At 34.4% G+C, this 19,777-nt stretch overlaps 1 protein-coding gene across 2 annotated transcripts in view; it reads left to right on the forward strand.

The window, feature by feature from the left end:
• The window catches only part of LOC128983584 (nucleotide exchange factor SIL1), a 161,565-nt gene extending 149,112 nt beyond the window's left edge, over nucleotides 1-12,453 (forward strand). The window contains exons 7-8 of one of the 2 annotated variants that reach the window (XM_054402918.1): nucleotides 7,813-7,985; nucleotides 8,360-8,558. In XM_054402918.1, the coding sequence (XP_054258893.1) occupies nucleotides 7,813-7,985; nucleotides 8,360-8,543 (357 nt within the window). In that variant the 3' untranslated portion in view covers nucleotides 8,544-8,558. Of the gene's footprint in view, nucleotides 1-7,812; nucleotides 7,986-8,359; nucleotides 8,559-8,699 lie in introns of those variants that run through there. The other variant, XM_054402917.1, reaches the window with a different exon arrangement.
• Nucleotides 12,454-19,777: the final 7,324 nt, after the last annotated feature.

Below are 19,777 nucleotides of genomic sequence, written 5' to 3' on the forward strand. Positions count from 1 at the left end.
CACTTGTAAAAGTGCAAGTGATGAACTGAGACCTTCTTGTTTGCAAGCACTATATCGACTCTTGAAGGTTCTGATAATCCTCTCCACTAAACCATTGGTTTTTGGATGATACGGCGCAGATGTAACATGACATATGTTATTGTCCTTACAAAAACTCTTAAACTCATGAGATGTGAAGGGGGTGCCATTATCCGATACAATTTTTTTAGGAACACCATACCTCGAAAACCAAGTCCTTAATCTATTTACAAGAGCAGTAGTTGTCGTACGGTCCATAACTTCGATCTCAACCCATTTTGAGTACGCATCGATTCCTACTAACCAGAATCGGTTGTCGAATGGACCTGCGAAGTCAAGATGAATTCGCTCCCATGGATCACTTGGCACATTCCAAGGATATAGAGGTACTTCTGTGTCAAATGATCGGTTACTCTGGCAAGGGTGGCATCTACGGACATAAACCTCAACATCCTTATTCAGATTAGGCCACCAAACATAATACCTTGATAGGGATCTCATTGCCTCTATTCCAGGATGTCCTTTGTGGAGTTCTTTCAATACATTTTCTCTCAAAATCTGTGGCACTACAATTCTTCCTAATCGCATGATTATGCCGTTTTCTAATGTCAGCTCTTCTCTCTTATTCCAATATGGTTTCATGGATGGTGGTAAGTTTCCTGTATCTTTTGGCCAACCATGTTCCAGGTAGTCTATAAGTTTCTTCATATTTGGATCTTTCTTATACTCCAGTACAAGTTCATGATTTGGATAAACTACGTCAATTTTCTCCTGAACCAATGCTCGAATCTCTCTCTCATCTGGATCCAATACTTCTTGTGTCTTGAGTGAAAACCGAGATAAAAAATCAGCCAAACAATTATCCTGTCCCTTGATGTACTGGATCTCAAAATCATACTCCATTAAATACAAAGCCCAACGAACCAAACGGTTGTTTACTACTTTGGTAAGATCTCGATGCATTCCAAATATTCTTTCAAGTGGCTTGTGGTCCGTCCTCACCTTGAAATGTCTTCCACTGAGGTATTGTCTAAACTTCTTCACGGCAAAAACTAACGCCAGTGCTTCCTTGTCAACTGTAGCATACCTTTTTTCTGCTTCCGTTAGTGTCCTTGAGGCGTACATGACTGGCCTTTCTGTTCCATCCGGCATCAAATGTAACAGCACTGAACCAACACCTTGTTCAGAAGCATCACATTCAACAATGATCGGCTTTGATATGTCGTATGGGACTAATGTCTTCTCTAATGACAGGATATTCTTTAACTTGTCGAACGTAGTTTGTTCGGTGTCAGTCCATTTCCATTTAGTCTTCGTACCAGTCAGCTTATGCAAGTTCGAAGCGATCGCATGCAGATTAGGTATGTACCTTTCGTAAAAATTTAGTGCCCCTAGAAAGGCTCACAATTCTTTCACGTTTCTTGGCCTTGGTGCGTGTCTTATGGTTTCAACTTTGTCTTCGGAGGGATGAATACCATTCCCATCTATTGTATGGCCTAAATACTTTACAGATTTCTGAAAGAACTTACATTTTGACAGTTTTGCTCTTATTCCACTTGACTCTAGCCGTCTCAAAACTTCTCTAAGAGTGGTTATATGGGTGGTCTTATCCTTACTAGAAATGATTATATCATCCAGTAGAACTCCGACATTAAGTCCTTTTAGTAAACTTTCCATGTACCTTTGAAATTTTGCTGGACTTGAGGAAAGCCCAAAAGGCAACCTTTTGTAGCGAAAGTAGCCTACATGAGTTGCTATCGTAAGATACTTTTGTGACTCAGGATGTACTTTCATTTGCAAGTACGCGTCTCGAAGATCTATGACTGAAAATATATTTCCATCAGTTAATTTAGAAGTCAAGTCATCAAAGGTTGGCAAGAGGTGTCTCTCCGGAACGATGTTTGGATTCAAGGTTGTACGAAAATCGCCACAGATTCTGACTCTACCTCCACCCTTGTCTACGTTGACTGTTGGGGTACTCCATTCTATCGGTGTTTCGGAAGGGTCCACTGCTTCCAAAACTCCTTCCTGTACTAATCGCTGTAATTCTCTTTCCACTGCCTCCCTTAAGGGGAATGGAACTCGTCTTGCCCCGTAAGATACAGGTTTTGTTTCACTTTTTAGATGGATAACTTCATTAGAGTCAGATATTGTTCCTAGCTCATCACGAAAGAGTTCAGAAAACTCCTGAGTTAATGCCTCAACTTCTTTTTGTAACTCTTTTCTATAACTTTCTTCATTCTTGTCGGTCTCTTTACTATTTGTCTTTCCATTATCAATACGCCTAACCCTTACTTCCCTAGGCAAATTAAGATTGAAAGATACACTCCACGGCAACCCAAATAATGGAACATCATCTTCTAGTAATACAATAACTGGCAATCGTTTAGTACGATTACGTAAAGTAACGTCCACAAAAGCCTTGCCCATGACTTCTAGCTTATTTTTCCCATAGCCAGTGATGACATCAGACGTCTTTTTTAGAGATTCGCCACTTGAATTGATCTTATCCCAAAGAGACAAACTTATAGCACTTACCCGAGCCCCGGAATCAAACTCCATTCTAACATTATACCCGTTCAATTCTACATCTATTGTAGCTCTCGGAACCTTACTCTTGATTGACCTAATTTGTGTTCCACTAACATCAATATCAGAATTACACTCATCATCGTAAGTTTGATCACAAGAACCATCTACTTTTCTCAAATTACCATCTGTTCTCTTGAAAAAGTTATTTTGACTTTTACACATTCTTGCGAAGTGGCCTCTCTTTGTACATTTCTTGCACACAGCAGAAACAGCAGGACACCTATCTTCACTTGGGTCATGTGTAAACCCACATCTATAACACCTATTGAAACCAGTAGATTTCTGTACCTCTGGTTTCCTTTTTTCCTTACTGTCACTTACTTTAAAAATCTCATTTTTACACGAATGTTTGGAAACTTCTTCTCTCGCGCGTTCCATAGATTGAGCTAACTCTAGTACTACTGTTGACTTAACAAGCTCACCTCGGTTATTAACTCCCTCGGGCCATCTTTGTCTGACTTCGACTTCAAATTCTGGACAGTTGCTTCCTACTGCAAACCTATCCCATCCTCGTCGCCAATAAAGAATAATTAATTATTAAAACTCATTTTAAGTAAACTAAATCAATACTATTTATTTACAAGAACAAAACATAATGTAAACAAACCAAATAGCAGATGATTCATAACTTTATAACTCAGCTGATAATAATAATCCTACAGGCAGAGACTTTGATACCAAATCACTGAAGGTTTTTGGATGTGATGCATATATTCATGTGCCAAAACAAAAACGCAAGAAATTGGATCAAAAATCTAAAAAAGGTTTGTTTGTTGGATACTGTGAAACTACTAAAGGCTACCGTATATACATTACTGAAGAAAACAAGGTTGAAATCAGCTGCAATGTTATATTCCATGAGCCTGTTGGAAATACAATAAAGACTAAAACTGACGCTGTATCGTCCCTGAAGGAAACAGAAGTGATGAAGACAGATTAGCAACTTGATGTATTACACGAAGATGAAGTATACCAAAGTGAAAATGAATGTCAAGAAGACCTAGATCCTGTAGAAGACAATCCAGAGCTTGAAGAAAATGTAAATATAGAAGAAAATACAACTAATATGAAACTAAGAAACCGAAACCAACTAAAAAGACCTGTAAAATTAGACAACTATGAAGTTAATTTTATGACTTCCGTAGAAGTAGATGAACCTGATTCATATGAAAGTGCAATGAATCGTGAAGATGCAGATAAATGGAAAGAAGCAATCAATCAACCAGTACGATAAGACTTGTTGCTCGTGGATTTCAACAACAAGGATCTTTCGATACAACTGAAACCTATGCTCCAGTCGCTAAGATGACAACATTGTGAGTATTAATGGCTGTAGCTAATCAACAGAGTTTACCAGTACACCAAATGGATGTGACAGGTGCATTTTTACATGGTGACATGACAGAAGATGTATATTTATCTGTACCTCCTGGAGTTGAACATATTGAAAGTAAAACTACTGTTTTAAAACTAAACAAGACAATCTACGGTTTGAAGAAATCTCCCAAAAATTGGAATGAAAAGTTCACTGAAATAATGACAAAAGAAGGTTTCTCAAGGTCTAATAGTGACTACTGTCTGTACACAAGACTGACTGATGAAAATAAACTGTATGTATTACTGTATGTGGATGATCTAATTATAGTGGGTTCCTGTGAAAATGAGATTTTGACATTCAAATCAAAACTGAGTCATTATTTAAAAATGAAGGATATGGAATGACTTATTAAGAGCTATAGCAACTGTGTGGAGGTTAAATCTGTGGACCTTATTTAATTATAAGACTTGACTCTTCAAACAAACAATACTTTATTTTATAACTTTAAAACAGAACACATGTACAACTCATAAGCACATTTTTTTTTCTCCAACTAGGAGGACTTCCTAAGACGTCGAAACTTCCAAGTTTCGACTTACCCGGGAATAAAAGCAGAATTCTCGACCGAAGCAGAATATATTGCTCTTAGTTTGGCAATAACAGAATCCCAATGTCTCAAACATCTTCTAGAAGATCTAAATGTATCAACCAGTGGAGCTGTAACCATCCATGAAGATAATCAATCAGCAATAGCTGTTGCAGGAAGTCTAGAAATTGATGTCAAGTATAATTTTTACTTTCTCCCCCTATACCATAGTATATGGAGAAAGTATTGTTTTCGTAAAAATTTTCGAGTTTGAGTTTTGAGTGGATATATTCGTTTTGGGTCCCCCTGGACCCAAAAAAGTGGTTTTCGAAGTGATGTCTGTGTGTGTGTGTGTGTGTGTGTGTGTGTGTGTGTGTGTCTGTGTGTCTGGATGTGTACAGAGCTAGAGACTACACCTGTGGTCCGATTTCGATGAAATTTGGTATGTAGGTTCTAATCCATGGTATCTCCAGGCGTTTTTTTCCTTTTTTTGAAATTTTGATTTTTAATGGGGATTTTCCTATAAAAACCCATAAAAAACCGGAAAAATCGGATTTTCTCAAAAATGGCCCGAACGATTTTGATTAAAATTTAGTATGTTATAGCCCTTAAAATTCTGAACAAAATGGTACAAATCCCATTTCTGTAAAAATTACGGTTCAAAAGTTATGGTAAATTATGTTTTTTTTTTCCATAAAAACCCCATAAAATAACGAAAAATAGGATTTTAGACAAAAATCCAGTTTTTATTTAACATAGTAGGTTATGGTCCTTACAATTTTGATAGTTTTTTTCATTTTTTTAGAAATTTTGATTTTAGATGGGGATTTTCCCATAAAACCCCATAAAATAACGGAAAAATAGGATTTTCCCAAAAATGGCCCGAACGATTTTGATAAAAATTTAGTATGTTATAGTCCTTTATATTCTAAACAAAATGGTACAAATCCCTTTTCTGTAAAAATTACGGTTCAAAAGTTATTGTAAATTATGTTATTTCCCCATAAAAACCCCATAAAATAACGGAAAAATCGGATTTCCCAAAATTGGCTCGAACAATTTTGATAAAAATTTAGTATGTTATAGTCCTTTAAATTCTGAACAAAATTGTACAAATCCCATTTCCGTATATTTACTTTCACCGCTTTTATACATGATAAAGGTTGTTTACAAACTTATGGGAGAAAGTATGTGTCAGATTGCTGATACCGTTTATTTAAGGGAAGTTATCAAAAAGGGAAGTGTTGTTTTAAAGTACATTAACTCTGAAAACCAATTGGCGGATATATTAACAAAAGCTCTGTGTAAACCAAAGTTCCAGACATCCAGAGATAAAATGAATGTTATTTAAAACTGTTTGTAAGAAGACAATACATTTTTATATTGAGGGAGGGTGTTGAAGCAATATAAAAATATATCAAAATATACCCTAACTCAATTATTTATTATTCTATGTGTAACTAAAGACTGTTTCATGTTTATAAAATTTGTTGTTATGTTGGCATAGCAACCTCCTAGTTGGAGAAAAACAAATGTGCTTATGAGTTGTACAAGTTTATATGTGTTCTGTTTTAAAGTTACAAAATAAAGTATTGTTTGTTTGAAGAGTCAAGTCTTATAATTAAATAAGGTCCACAGATTTAATCTCAACACAGTTGCTATAGCTCTTAATAAGTCATTCCATAGGTTTGAATAGGTAAAAATTATCTTGTATTCGAGAGAAATTAGTCATTTAGATCAGCGCAATCAGTTGGTGGCCCACATCAACTACGAAGAATTTAATTAAAAACTGGTGACAACTTTAACATAGGGATGGAATGTCTAGTTGTAAGTCAAAGGTACAGGCATAAACTAAGCAACACAAGGGAGTATGTTTTATCTATGATACAGGCTTCTCTATTTTCACCTCACACTGTAAATAAAACATGTGATTGTTATTTCGTCACCAGCATGGCAACCCATAAAGCCCATGTTATTTTTTTTATATCTTTCTAACAGTATGCGTAGATTTCCCCTGCGATGCACACGAGCTGAGAAAAAAGGTTTTAAAGAAACATGCTAGCCTGTTAATATTGTTTTGATTTTCTGTTTATATTTTGTTGTTATTTCGTCACCAGCATGGCAACCCATAAAGCCCATGTTAATTTTTTTTTATTTCAATTTATTTTTTTGTGCTTATATTTGAGCCTATTTTAATTTTTAAAGAGATTGTACACATCTACAGGAAAATATCTTTCTACAGTATGCGTAGATTTTCCCTGTGATGCACACGAGCTGAGAAAAAAGGTTTTAAAGATACATGCTAGCCTATTAATATATAGATACTAGTGAACTTGTTGCTCGAACTCGAGCAATTGCAAAGTATTACAGGCGTTATTTCAAAACGTATAACAGTTATTATTTCCGATGAATTAAAATAGTCAACTCAAAGAAAATTTAACCAATCACTCACTCCACTCCCAGTTATCGAAACTGAAAACAAACTCACTTTGAAAATGAACCCTGTTGGGTGTATCATGTGTTTACTAAGAACAGCTGTAATTAATACAAATTTTTTAATCTGTTTAATAAACAAAATCTTTTCTTCATAAGAAATACATTGGGATTTTGATGGCCTTTGGGGCAAAGCCCGAGGACGTTTATTACAGGAATTGGTGAAAGGGGGCGTCTACACAAAAAATACTTAATTTTGACACATCCTTTGTAAACATCCGTCCATTATTAACGGAGGAGTAGTGTTTTGTGGAAATCGCCTTCACTGATTTCAATTTAAAATATATTAAAAATTAAATTAAAATATACTGATTTAAAATATATCACGTATTATTTATAGGGATATATGGATGTTAGACACTAGTAAAAATAAAAATATACTATTAAGAGCTAATAAACTTAACTCTTAGTAACCACAGGGTGTTTAAGTGAGTTTACTTTTATTCCTTTTCACCCTGAGATCGGTTTGACCATATAAAAGTTCTTTAAAAAATAAAGGTTATTGGTAGATAAGCCAAAATCCCATTTAGATGTTAAATATTTTTTTGAAAAAATATCTTTTTGTTTATATATGTTTAAATGAAATTTAAACTAAATTTCATAACATATATTCACATTTTAACTAACAGTTGTAGTTTTACAAATATGGAACTTAAATCAAAATATATAGGTAATAATATATGACACTTATACCTTGACAAATAATAATATTTCTTAACAATCAAACAACAGTACCATTAACATTGATTTTTTTAAATAGCTGTTTCAAAAGCAAAATGATTGGTGAATATCTGGTGGTCAACAGGTTAAGGTGGTGACATTTATTGATGATCTTTTGGTCGAACGGCATGATGCTAAACTGTCTCAGTTAGAAGCAATTACTGAAGATGAGCCTCCTGAAGAAAAGACGCAAGCCAAAGAACGTCTTAGACAATACCAGTTGGTTAATCTAGAAACTCTTCTCAAAGAACAGCAATGGTGAGTATTTCTGTGAAATTATAATTTACAATTTATTCCTTCAAGGAAATAGCATGACTTCTACTTCTTAGTTCAAAATTTAGCACTTCAGTGTCAGACAACACAGTAGCATCCCCCAGACCTGGGTGGTAGAGAAGGTCACCAAGGTTGATGGTGTCTCTCACACCAGGAGTTGGTCCTATGTTACACTAGTTATGTTTGTAGGTGCCAGCATCTAGTAAAGCTGTTCAAGAGAGAGTTGCAAGGCAAGAGCACTTGCACTGTCAGACAACACAGTAGCATCCCCCAGACCTGGGTGGTAGAGAAGGTCACCAAGGTTGATGGTGTCTCTCACACCAGGAGTTGGTCCTATGTTACACTAGTTATGTTTGTAGGTGCCAGCATCTAGTGAAGCTGTTCAAGAGAGAGTTGCAAGGCAAGAGCACTTCACTGTCAGACAACACAGTAGCAGCCCCAGACCTGGACGTGGTAGAGAAGGTCACCAAGGTTGATGGTGTCTCTCACACCAGGAGTTGGTCCTATGTTACACTAGTTATGTTTGTAGGTGCCAGCATCTAGTGAAGCTGTTCAAGAGAGAGTTGCAAGGCAAGAGCACTTCACTGTCAGACAACACAGTAGCAGCCCCAGACCTGGACAAGGTAGAGAAGGTCACCAAGGTTGATGGTGTCTCTCACACCAGGAGTTGGTCCTATGTTACACTAGTTATGTTTGTAGGTGCCAACATCTAGTGAAGCTGTTCAAGAGAGAGTTGCAAGGCAAGAGCACTTCACTGTCAGACAACACAGTAGCAGCCCCAGACCTGGACGTGGTAGAGAAGGTCACCAAGGTTGATGGTGTCTCTCACACCAGGAGTTGGTCCTATGTTACACTAGTTATGTTTGTAGGTGCCAACATCTAGTGAAGCTGTTCAAGAGAGAGTTGCAAGGCAAGAGCACTTCACTGTCAGACAACACAGTAGCAGCCCCAGACCTGGACGTGGTAGAGAAGGTCACCAAGGCGATGGTGTCTCTCACACCAGTTTGTCATCAGGAGTTCCTAAGGGATCCACTTACTCGCAAGCTCATCCTCGGCCTCATAGAGTGGCTCAAGCGGCTCAGTCTACAAGACGAGGACTCTTCAGATGAATACTATGACAGACTGGCTGATCAAGTCAAACTGCTGGGGGCTCGGCTACAAATATTCAACACAACACACACATTACCAGAGCTGCTCTAACTTCTTCCAGTGCCCAAATATCATTAAACTTGACTTAGTAAAGTTTCATATATCAAATTTATTGTGTTACGTTTTGATTTTAATAAGACATACACTTACTGTACACTTAAGACTTTTACCTACGGCCGTTTTTTAAAGTAGCCATTTCAGTTCAGTTCTTAGAATTGAAAAGTATCGCTTAACAGCTGTTTACTTTCATAACAGCATAGTTTTATTTCATAACAGCATAGTTTTTCTCATAACAACACGGGTAATGGACCACGGAGTAAAGGATTGAGAGAAAATAAGTAAAATTGTAATGTTTCGAACGTCAACTAATCAGCTGATCAGCTGATCAGTTGACAATTTTAATTATTGATCCCACTTGTTCCTGTTGATGCTCTCGTATTCTTAACCTAAGTTGGTGGAAGTGAGAGGAAGGTAGATTACTCTGATTTAAAAATGTCTGTCATGAAATTGAAGTTGACGAGATAGAAAAGAGAGCAAAAACTTTTTGTGCTAACCTTTTGCCACCAAAATCGAAACAAAGGTATGAAATTACATACCCAATTCATTAAATGGACGAAACAAAATAAGGTTAAATTGATAAATGAAAATGTGCTTCTGGTTTATGTTTGAAAACCTCTTAACAACTTTTCCCCCCAACTCGTTGTGGACCACATATTCGATGCAGAGATCTAACGGTAAATTAACGGTTTCATTATATTATTCAGTTGCCCCAAAAAATATGCAATATTTCTCTAATTTTGTCTGATATTCATGGTAAGAATGCTGCTAGCAGAATCTATTCCCTGAAAAAGTAACATATTATTTAACAAAGTTTTACAAACACGTAATTACATGAAATCAGCTGATTATACAATAAGTCGTTGCATCAATTTCAGTGGCAATGACAATAAACGAAAACATAACCTCTCTAAGAAGTTATGAGTATTGATTATTAGTTAATAACAAACAGATTGTTGGAAATTAAAATGGTCGTAGGTAAAGTAGTGTACGCAACTCGCGTTTCGCGTTAATAGTCTTTACGACACTCGTAGAAGTAAGGCACGAGCCTTGGCTTTTTCTACTCGTGTCGTAAAGACTAACATAACGCAATCGTTGCGTAAACTACTATAAAGTCCTGCACTCTAGTCTAAGTAATGACACAGTATGAAACAGTGTTGGAGAAAAGCGGTGTAAGTTCTAAAGGAAAACTGCTGGGGACTGTGATATGACAATAATATCAAAGCACTATATTGCACTCACTTAAGTGCCTTTCTACCCTTTTTAAAACGTTTTTATTAGCTCGCTTTCCAATCAGATTTATACTAACTTTCCGATGAGCTAGAGACTTGAAACATGAAACATGAAACATAGCTCACAGATGGATGACGATGCAATATTATAATTTTCATATTTCCCTTAGGCTACGCCCCATGGGCTTGTTTTTATTAGCTCACTTTCTTGTCCGGTACAAATTTTGATATAGATTTTAAACTAACTTCCTGATGAGCAATATAAAATAAGCATTTCAAAGTAAAGATAAACATCTTATTACAGATAATAAGGCTTTGGTTATGTATTAACAGGCCATATAAAATAGATTTAACATATTTTTTACACATAAAGACTAAAAAGTAGAAAATAATTTATAAATCAAAATATTTTTTAAAAATGTCACGTTTTTAAACGCACTAAAATGTAGAAAATAACGTATAAATATGTTGAGAGAATAAATACTTGTAAGATTTAAAACAAAAAACGTGGGACGCATGCAATAGATCATAATAGTTCAATAGGTGAAGATAATTGTAAATTAGCATGCACCCCACGTTTTTCGTTTAAAAAGTATTTTTACTTATAAATTTTTAAGTCACAAATAGAATCTTAGACACTTGTGTTTTTGCACGGTGTTTATTTGGCGCAGCAAACTATTCAGTAGACATCAGTAAACTGTTAGCCTGTTAAATGCAAATCCATTCAGTTAGAGAGGAAATGCAATGTATGTATTTATCCTAAAAACTATTTTTTATTTATTTCATCAGTTTATATTGTTAGCTTTCTGTTAAATAATGAAAAGGGGATGAGGTTAAAGTAGTTTACACAATGATCATGTAATGGCTGATTACACGAGTTGCGTACACTACTTTACCTATGACCGTTTTTTTTTAAATTACGTTTGTAAAATTTCATTACCTACTTATAGGCCTACCTGTTGTTTTTTTTTTCAGAAAATAGGAACTGTCAGCAGCATTCTTACCATAAGTACTGTTTCAGGTACAAGTAGACAAATATTGCATATTTTTTATCAATACATACTCAGGTATTAAAACATTTATAACATTTCAATCCAAAAAAACCAAATCAAATTATGTCTTAAATTATTATTATTATATTATGTGAAGGATAATCAATAAAAGATTTTGAGGAAGTTGGCAGATCATTAATTGAATTGGTTTCAAACACCAGCTAACAAGTTGGTGTTTGAAACAATAAAATTTTACTTATTTTATTTTGTCTTAATCCTTGAACCCAGTACAGTACATATTCTCTTAACCACACTAGTGCTGTAAGAAGAAGTAAACAATGCAGTGAAGTGAATTTTTTTGATAAAAAAAATTGAATTGGCTAGTTTACGAAACGTTGGTAGGTTAGGTATTTAAAATTTTAATGCTTCAAATGCATCTTATAAGCTGGTAAGGACCAATTCAATTGTTGATCTGCCGACTTCCGCCAGAAACTCAAGCATCCTTTCCTAAAGTAAAATTAACCTAAAAATGTGTGCAAAAGATTTTAAGATAATCCTTCACTTAGAATAGTAATAATTTAAGTACTTCAATTTTGCTATTTTGATTTAAATGTTGTAAATAAACTATTTCAATAGATTCAGTATTGTTAAAAAAATATGTAATATTTTTGTCTAATTGTGTCTGAAACTTGCTTATGGTAAGAATGCTGCTATCAGTGGTGACCTATTCCCCTGGAAAAGTTACAGAAACAGTAAATGATTATTAAGTTTTATTTTAATTAAACATAATTAAAAATCTGTCGTTGGTTATGTGGTGTAAGAAACTTGTGTAGCCTTTAAGTACAAGTTTTTGAAGACTTGTGTCTTACGCATAATCATTGCTACGATTTACAGGTTATAACTAAGCCTGTAAAAATTACTAGTCAATGACTAAAATATTATTGAGATAGAGTCTAATTTTCAATTATTTTGTTAAATGTAGCTAATTTGTAATTAAATTTGCAAATAATTGTTAATGTGTAACACATACACTCATTTATTAAACCAAACACAAAGATTACATTCATCATCATATTATCTCTAAGCAAAGTGGTCAAAACTGTAATAGTTTTTAATAGAAAGTTCCTCCAATACTGGTAAAAAAATGTTTTGGTATTGTGTTACTACACAAATTGGAAAATTAGAGGCAGTAATGTATGTATGGTTTGTTTAAAAATTGTTTAACCAATAATGTTATATTTTATTTCAGTGGCGGATATAGAGTATTTTTTTGAAAGGGGCCAAGATTAATTTAAGGTTAGGTTAAGTAATTTCAAGTAGACACGCCATGACTTTATCTCAGTTTTGCTGCGGTTTGCGCTAAATGTAACCTTTACTTTACCAAGATCACGCTGTATCATTAAGAGGCGGCGGGAGCCAGCTCGCCCGAGCTCAGCGCTGCCTGCTAGTTTAACATGGAGCGGCGACACATTTTACTTATTTCAGGAAATATATACACATTTACTAATAAAAATGAACACTAGTAATCTTTGTCACTACATATCCTACAATATAAAGTATAATAAACCATTATAAAGTTGTTTTTTAATTTTAAAACGTTTTTATTAGGTCGCTTTCTTGTCCGCTACAAATTTTGCAACCGATTTTATACTAACTTCCCGATGAGCTAGGGACTTGAAACTTGGAACATATCTCACAAATGGAAGACAATGCAATATTATACAATTTAATTTTCATATTTCCCTTGGGCTACGCCCCATGGGCTTGTTTTTATTAAATCGATTTCTTGCAAATTTTGATACTTCCCAATGAGCTTGAGACTTGAAATTTGAAACATAGCTCACAAATGGATGACATTGCAATATTATATCATCATTTAATTTTCATATTTCCTTTCGGGCTACGCCCCATGGGCTTGTTTTTATTAGCTCGCTTTCCTACAAATTTTTATATCAATTTTAAACAATGTAACCGATAAGCTAGAGACTTGAAATTTGAAACATAGCTCACAAATGCATGACAATGCGATATTATATCATTTAATTTTCATATTTCCCTTGGGCTACGCCCCATGGGCTTCCAAATTTTTCATGTTTACATTTTGAAAGGATGTAAATATATCAACTAATTTAAGTCAGCTGTAAATACTTAAATTTGACAGTTCAAAAAGCAGAGAGGTACAGGTTCTGCTCCCAAGAGATTCTTTATACAAACAAACATTTCAAAATAAAGATAAACAATCTGATTGCAGATATAAAGGAGTTTGTTAATAATGTAATTTGTTATTTATTTAGTATTCTATAAAGTAAACAATAAATCAAATAGATTGATATATTTATAGTTAGTAGGTAGGCCATACATGCAATCTAATACATAATTATATGCAAAGAAACTCAAATAAACCTTATATTTCCCACATGCCTCTGTCTTAATCTGATATAGACGCTTGAAATAGATTTAACATGCACACACATTAAAACTAAAAAGTATAAAATAATTTATAAATAAAAAACTTTTTTAAACCAAACGTTTTTAAATGCCCTAAAAAGTAGAAAATAATTTACAAATAATTTATAAATATGTTAAGAGAGTATTAATACTTGTACGATTTAAAACGAAAAACGTGGGGTGCATGCAATAGATAGTTTACAATTACCTTCACCTACTGAACTAATGTATTATTATCAATTAATTGCATGCACCCAACGTTTTTCGTTTTAAATCGTTTAAGTATTTATACTCTCTCAACATATTTATAAATTATTTGTAAATTATTTTCTACTTTTTAGGGCATTTAAAAACCTTTTGTTTAAAAAAGTTTTTTATTTATAAATTATTTTATATACATGAAATACGTAATTTGATTTCCCATAAGGATTTTGGTAAATTAGCTCAACTGTAACTAACATATATTTTAATATTCGTAATTTAAATTGGTACCATCACAAACTAGAATATTTCAGTTTTTGTTTGAGTGTACCACATCTAAAAAATAAAATCTCTGAGTAATTAACTTGATCGTTTTAAAAAACCTTTGTCATCAAGGGTCTCGTAGCACACGGACAAGTGACTGAGGTAGTTCAGCGGTCCTACGCTAGGGTGCACTAGCGTCGCACAGTCTTGGGAATCAAAACACGCCAAGCATGCAGATATTCCAATCGCTTTTGTCTCTAGGTCTATAGGGCAAAACTAATTGAACTATAATTAAAAATAATTATACTTTTTACCTCCATATCTTAGTCAATACTATGTGAGAAGAGTTTAATTTTATTATTGCGTTTTATATAATGCAAAAAAAAACCTTTTTTTATATTTCTGCAACCGTGACCCATCTTCAGCTCCACCAAATGAAAACTTGGTTCCCAATCTAATATCAGTAGGGTTGTACACGCAGGTAACAGACATTTTTAGATACTTGAGCCGTCACAGTGCCAGCCTGATAGCAGACGTCAACAGTAATTACGTGGAACACTACAATTCCATTGATAGCGCCGTGATTGTTGAGCGGAGCAAGCGAAGCTCTTATACGTCGACTCTTATGCATTTCGTTATACGCAAACTCCTCCTAGACGGCTGAATCGATTGTTTTAAAATTTTGCATGGTGATAAAGACCATATCGGTGAGTGCCAACATCTATATGGCGTTAAAAAAGTCTCTCAGGAATCCGCCCCACTGGGTCTCAAAATTTCAATGTAATCCTTATGGAAGCAGTATTTGACACATAAACAAAGACATATAATAATTTAAGAATTACTGTGATAAAAGGATTTTCCACTGATTTCGTAATGGACGTTATATTGCAAAACATGAGATGATCAAGAAGAAAATCAATTTTAAAATCAGAAAATAATATTGCAAATACTTATTTGGTAGAATTCAGTACTCCCAATACTCCAAATAAATGTGTGTTGTTTGAAATAAAATTTAAAAATGGACAGCTGTTTCATTAAAAAGTATTAGTAACATGGCCAAAATGTAAACAACTCTGTGGAGGGATCTTTAAAGGCTTCTGGGGCAGAGTCCTAAGGGATTTTGATTAGTTTTTCTTTTGATAACTCATCTACCGACCAATACCTTTTTTTGGACACATCTTCCAAGTTTCTACGCCCAGCCGTTCTCTCAAATTAGTGGGGACAAAGTTTCCAATTAAATATTTAGATTCCCCCATGTTAATCTTATGGGAGAAACTCCAACTTTGATGGCCTGTGGGGCAAAGCTCGAGGATGCTTATTACAGGAATAGGTGAAAGGGGGCGTCTACACAAAAAATACTTTATTTTGACACGTCGTTTGTAAAAATCCGTCCATTATTAACGGAGGAGTAGTGTTTTGTAGAAATCGCCTTCACGTATTATTATATAAGGATGTACATACAGGGTGAGTTTTAATTGTCCCCCCCCCCCAACTTTTTTCTACATTTTTTCAAATATCAATCCCAGACCACTTCCAAACATTGTTGGGTAGTAAGTACTTCATTTTGACAAGGTGGTCATTTCCGGCCGCCATCTTGGATCCGCCATATTGGATGCAAATTTTTTTCAAATGTAAAAGTGGAGTTGTGACCCATTATTTCGAACTAGATTTTTACCCTGATTACAATGCCGCAAAATGTTTTTAAAATCTTGATTCATTCTAAAGTTATGAGGGCTTTTTAAACCTTTATTTTTAGCCCATTTTAACATTGTGCATTTACAAACTAAGACCATAATCTCAAAATAGTGCTAGATAAAGATAAGTATACACTACCAGTAATTGTCGACCTATTTTCACTTGGTTATGACTGATGTATTTTTTTCGGCCGCCATCTTGCCATCTTGGATCCGCCATTTTGAAATGTGATAAATTATTTTAAATATGAAGGGGGTGTTGTGACCCATCATTTCGAACTACTTTTTTAAGCTAAACTCAATGCCTCAATCCATTTTTTGTTATCAAGTTTTATTTGTGAAATATTGCAATTTTTTTGTAAAAAATGTCAATATTTAAAAATCAAAAAATGAAAATGAAAAACGGATCATGGAATTAAGTTCAGCTTAAAAAAGTAGTTAGAAATGATGGGTCACAACACACCCCTTTCATATTTAAAATAATTTATCACATTTCAAATTGGCGGATCCAAGATGGCGGCCGAAAAAATACATCAGTCATAACCAAGTGAAAATAGGTCGACAATTACTGGTAGTGTATACTTTATCTAGCACTATTTTGAGATTATGGTCTTAGTTTGTAAATGCACAATGTTAAAATGGGCTAAAAATAAAGTTTTAAAAAGCCCTCATAACTTTAGAATGAATCAAGATTTTTTTAAAAAGTTTGCGGCATTGTAATCAGGGTAAAAATCTAGTTCGAAATAATGGGTCACAACCCCACCTTTACTTTTGAAAAAAAATGTTGCATCCAATATGGCGGATCCAAGATGGCGGCCGGAAATGACCATCTTGTCAAAATGAAGTACTTACTACCCAACAATGTTTGGAAGTGGTCTGGGATTGATATTTGAAAAAATGTAGAAAAAAGTTGGGGGGGGGGACAATTAAAACTCACCCTGTATAAACATTACATTAAGTGTGGGTTTTCAACTTTTAAAAAATTATGTTTTAAATAACTGTAAAATATCAAACTGGTTTTACTCAACTGGCTCATATATGTTTGATTCATTATTGTAATGTTTCCAAATGATAAAATTGAATTTGAAACTAAAATCACCTTTCCTAATTATAAATGGATTAATATAACCCAACGACGTTTTATTATATATTCCTACAATGCACATTATTATATAATATTTTAGAATTAAGTTCTATTGGTGTTTTTATTATTATTGATGGTATAGTTTCAAATCAAAGATAACTGTGCAGGTAGCTGGCCAATTTTAAATATAACACATAAATTTGTGATGTATTGCACCTAAAACAGAGAGCCTTCGGGCAATAGTTGCGTACATCATGTAATTCTTGTTTGGAAATGGCAGGCAATAGTGCAAGCTAACTTATTTCAGGGTGATTCGCAATGCATTTTTTAGGCTGATGTGGCATTTTTCGTATACTTTAAAAATAAAAACCAGTTGTGTAAACAGACAAAAATGTTATAGTATCAGCAGTAGGCCTATGCCTTGCGAGATGGTTCTTCGAAGGATTGGAATATGTTGATATTTTTTTTCCAAGATGAATTTACTGACATTATTGCCAGTATGGTGTTCTACAGATATTTTGTCATACTTGGACCGCGCACGCTTTAGTACAATGCGAATAGAGGAAGCGTTCGATTCCTGGACACGCCTGTACAGTTTAGCAAAAATGTGAAAGTTAGAAAATAGGCGACCCTTTACCCACTCACTCGCACGGACACAATGGGACTACCTGCTGGGTCTGTCCTATCATCCGTTAGTGACGAATGATGTGGTGTACTAAAATTAAAACAACGAATACTTGTTGTTTATAACATTTGATTGTGATAATGTTATGAAAATAAATAAACATTCTCAGGGAAAACAAGAAATGTACAACGTAAAATATACTCCCTAAGAAATTTATGGAGTTGAGAAAAATCAACAGTACTTTTTACATTAAAAAGGGAAGATCACCAACTTGCATTTAAGACAATGATACGAGTGTGCCTCACATTAGGGCCTATTTGTAACGAATTTGATTAAAATAACATTTAACTCATGGATAAAAAAATACTTACCCATCGATGTATATAACTGTTGACTGTAGTCAACGATATAACCTAACCTGGAGGTTAGGTTATATACATCGATGACCCGACCAAACCCGACAAACATTCAGCTGTTATGATTTATGATGGATATGGGGTCATCTTTTATGGGGTCTCTTTGCCATTAGAGTTGTTAATGGGTGTATTCGAGGATTTTAATAAGGTATTAGTAAATGTCAAACAAGAATTGGTGTTGAAAAGATCCAAAAATGATTTGAATTGTATATTAACCACCACTAGTGCTCCAGCCAGTGGCACTGCTGATACGATTCCCAAAATTACACTTAACTCAATTCAATGGGTAATGCCACATGTGATACCATCAGATGGGGAGAAGTTACAATTAATTACAAAAGATGTTATTGCAAAATAAAAATTTGCAAATTGCATTTAGAAGTTTAGAGCTGCATGAACTTCCATCATATCCCAATACTACAAGACATACATGGCACAGAAAATGTACTACTATACCCAGAATGCCAACCGCATGGTAAAAAGCATTAAGCGGTTTGAGAGAGCTTTGCCTGTCAATCCGTAGGCAGCGCCACCAGCGTTGCCATGCTATTCTGGGTTATAGTAGTACCTTTTCTGTGTACATGGTCAGTAAAGACGTCTTCGAGTTTGGAGAAGCCTAGGTATATTATATTTGGTTTCCAAACAGCTAGGGATAATAGTGCACGAAAAAGAACTGATGAATTTGATCACTGTAAATTAAAGAATCTCAAAGTATTTCTAAACTCTGAATATTATCCTTATAGTGATTTAAATCTCGACTTTGAAAATGGAGATGTCTCTAAAGCATATGAGATGTTTATGAGGTTTAGAGAGACTTACTATAATACTATCCCAGATCCTATGATTAGTAGGGCTGAGTTTATGAAGAAATACCCACTAATTGTAATAGACTGTTCTAGACAGAACGAAACAGTGAAGGAACGAATTGTTGATATTAAATTAGAGATTGAAACTGCAGAAAATGTGCCAGCAAATACATCTGCATATTGTTTGATAATACATGATAGAGTGTTTGAGTACAATCCTTTGTCAAATGAGATAAATAAAATGTAAATAAAAGATGAAAAACATTCGCAACAAGAATTGATTGACTCTGCAAATCAAATACGAGAGAAATATAGAGCTTTAAAACGTGGCAAGTTTCTAGAGGCTGAAGAGAGGTTCCAAACATTCCAACCTTTAATAGAGCCATTACAAGAATTAAAAAAAATCGCCAAAACAGAGAGGCCTCGAATGGAGATTCTCCCAATGACTCCATCTAGAATACCAATAATACCAAGATTACAACCATTACAGCAATCCACCCAACTGATTTGCAAAATTATAAAGAAATTTTGGAAGCTACAAATGGACATTTAAAGAGTTACAAAGATGGTGCACCAATTTCAAGTAATAGACATACTAAATATCTTAATATAATTAAACCTCTTTTTAAATCTGTTGGTGAAGGTTTGAGACAAGTGACTGGTAATAAAATAGACTATATTTATTGGGATGATCCTAATGAGCTTGTAGATAGGTTAAGACTTCTTTGGCTAATTTCATGGTGGAATGGCCTCCGGATCGTCTGAATTAACTATATAGTGGTTTAAATTACCTTGTTACTGTCAAAACG

Source organism: Macrosteles quadrilineatus, unplaced genomic scaffold (genome assembly GCF_028750875.1).
Source record: "Macrosteles quadrilineatus isolate MER2022 unplaced genomic scaffold, UCM_ALF_1.0 Scaffold_1__1_contigs__length_201487025, whole genome shotgun sequence".
NCBI classification, from domain to species: Eukaryota; Metazoa; Arthropoda; class Insecta; order Hemiptera; family Cicadellidae; genus Macrosteles; species Macrosteles quadrilineatus.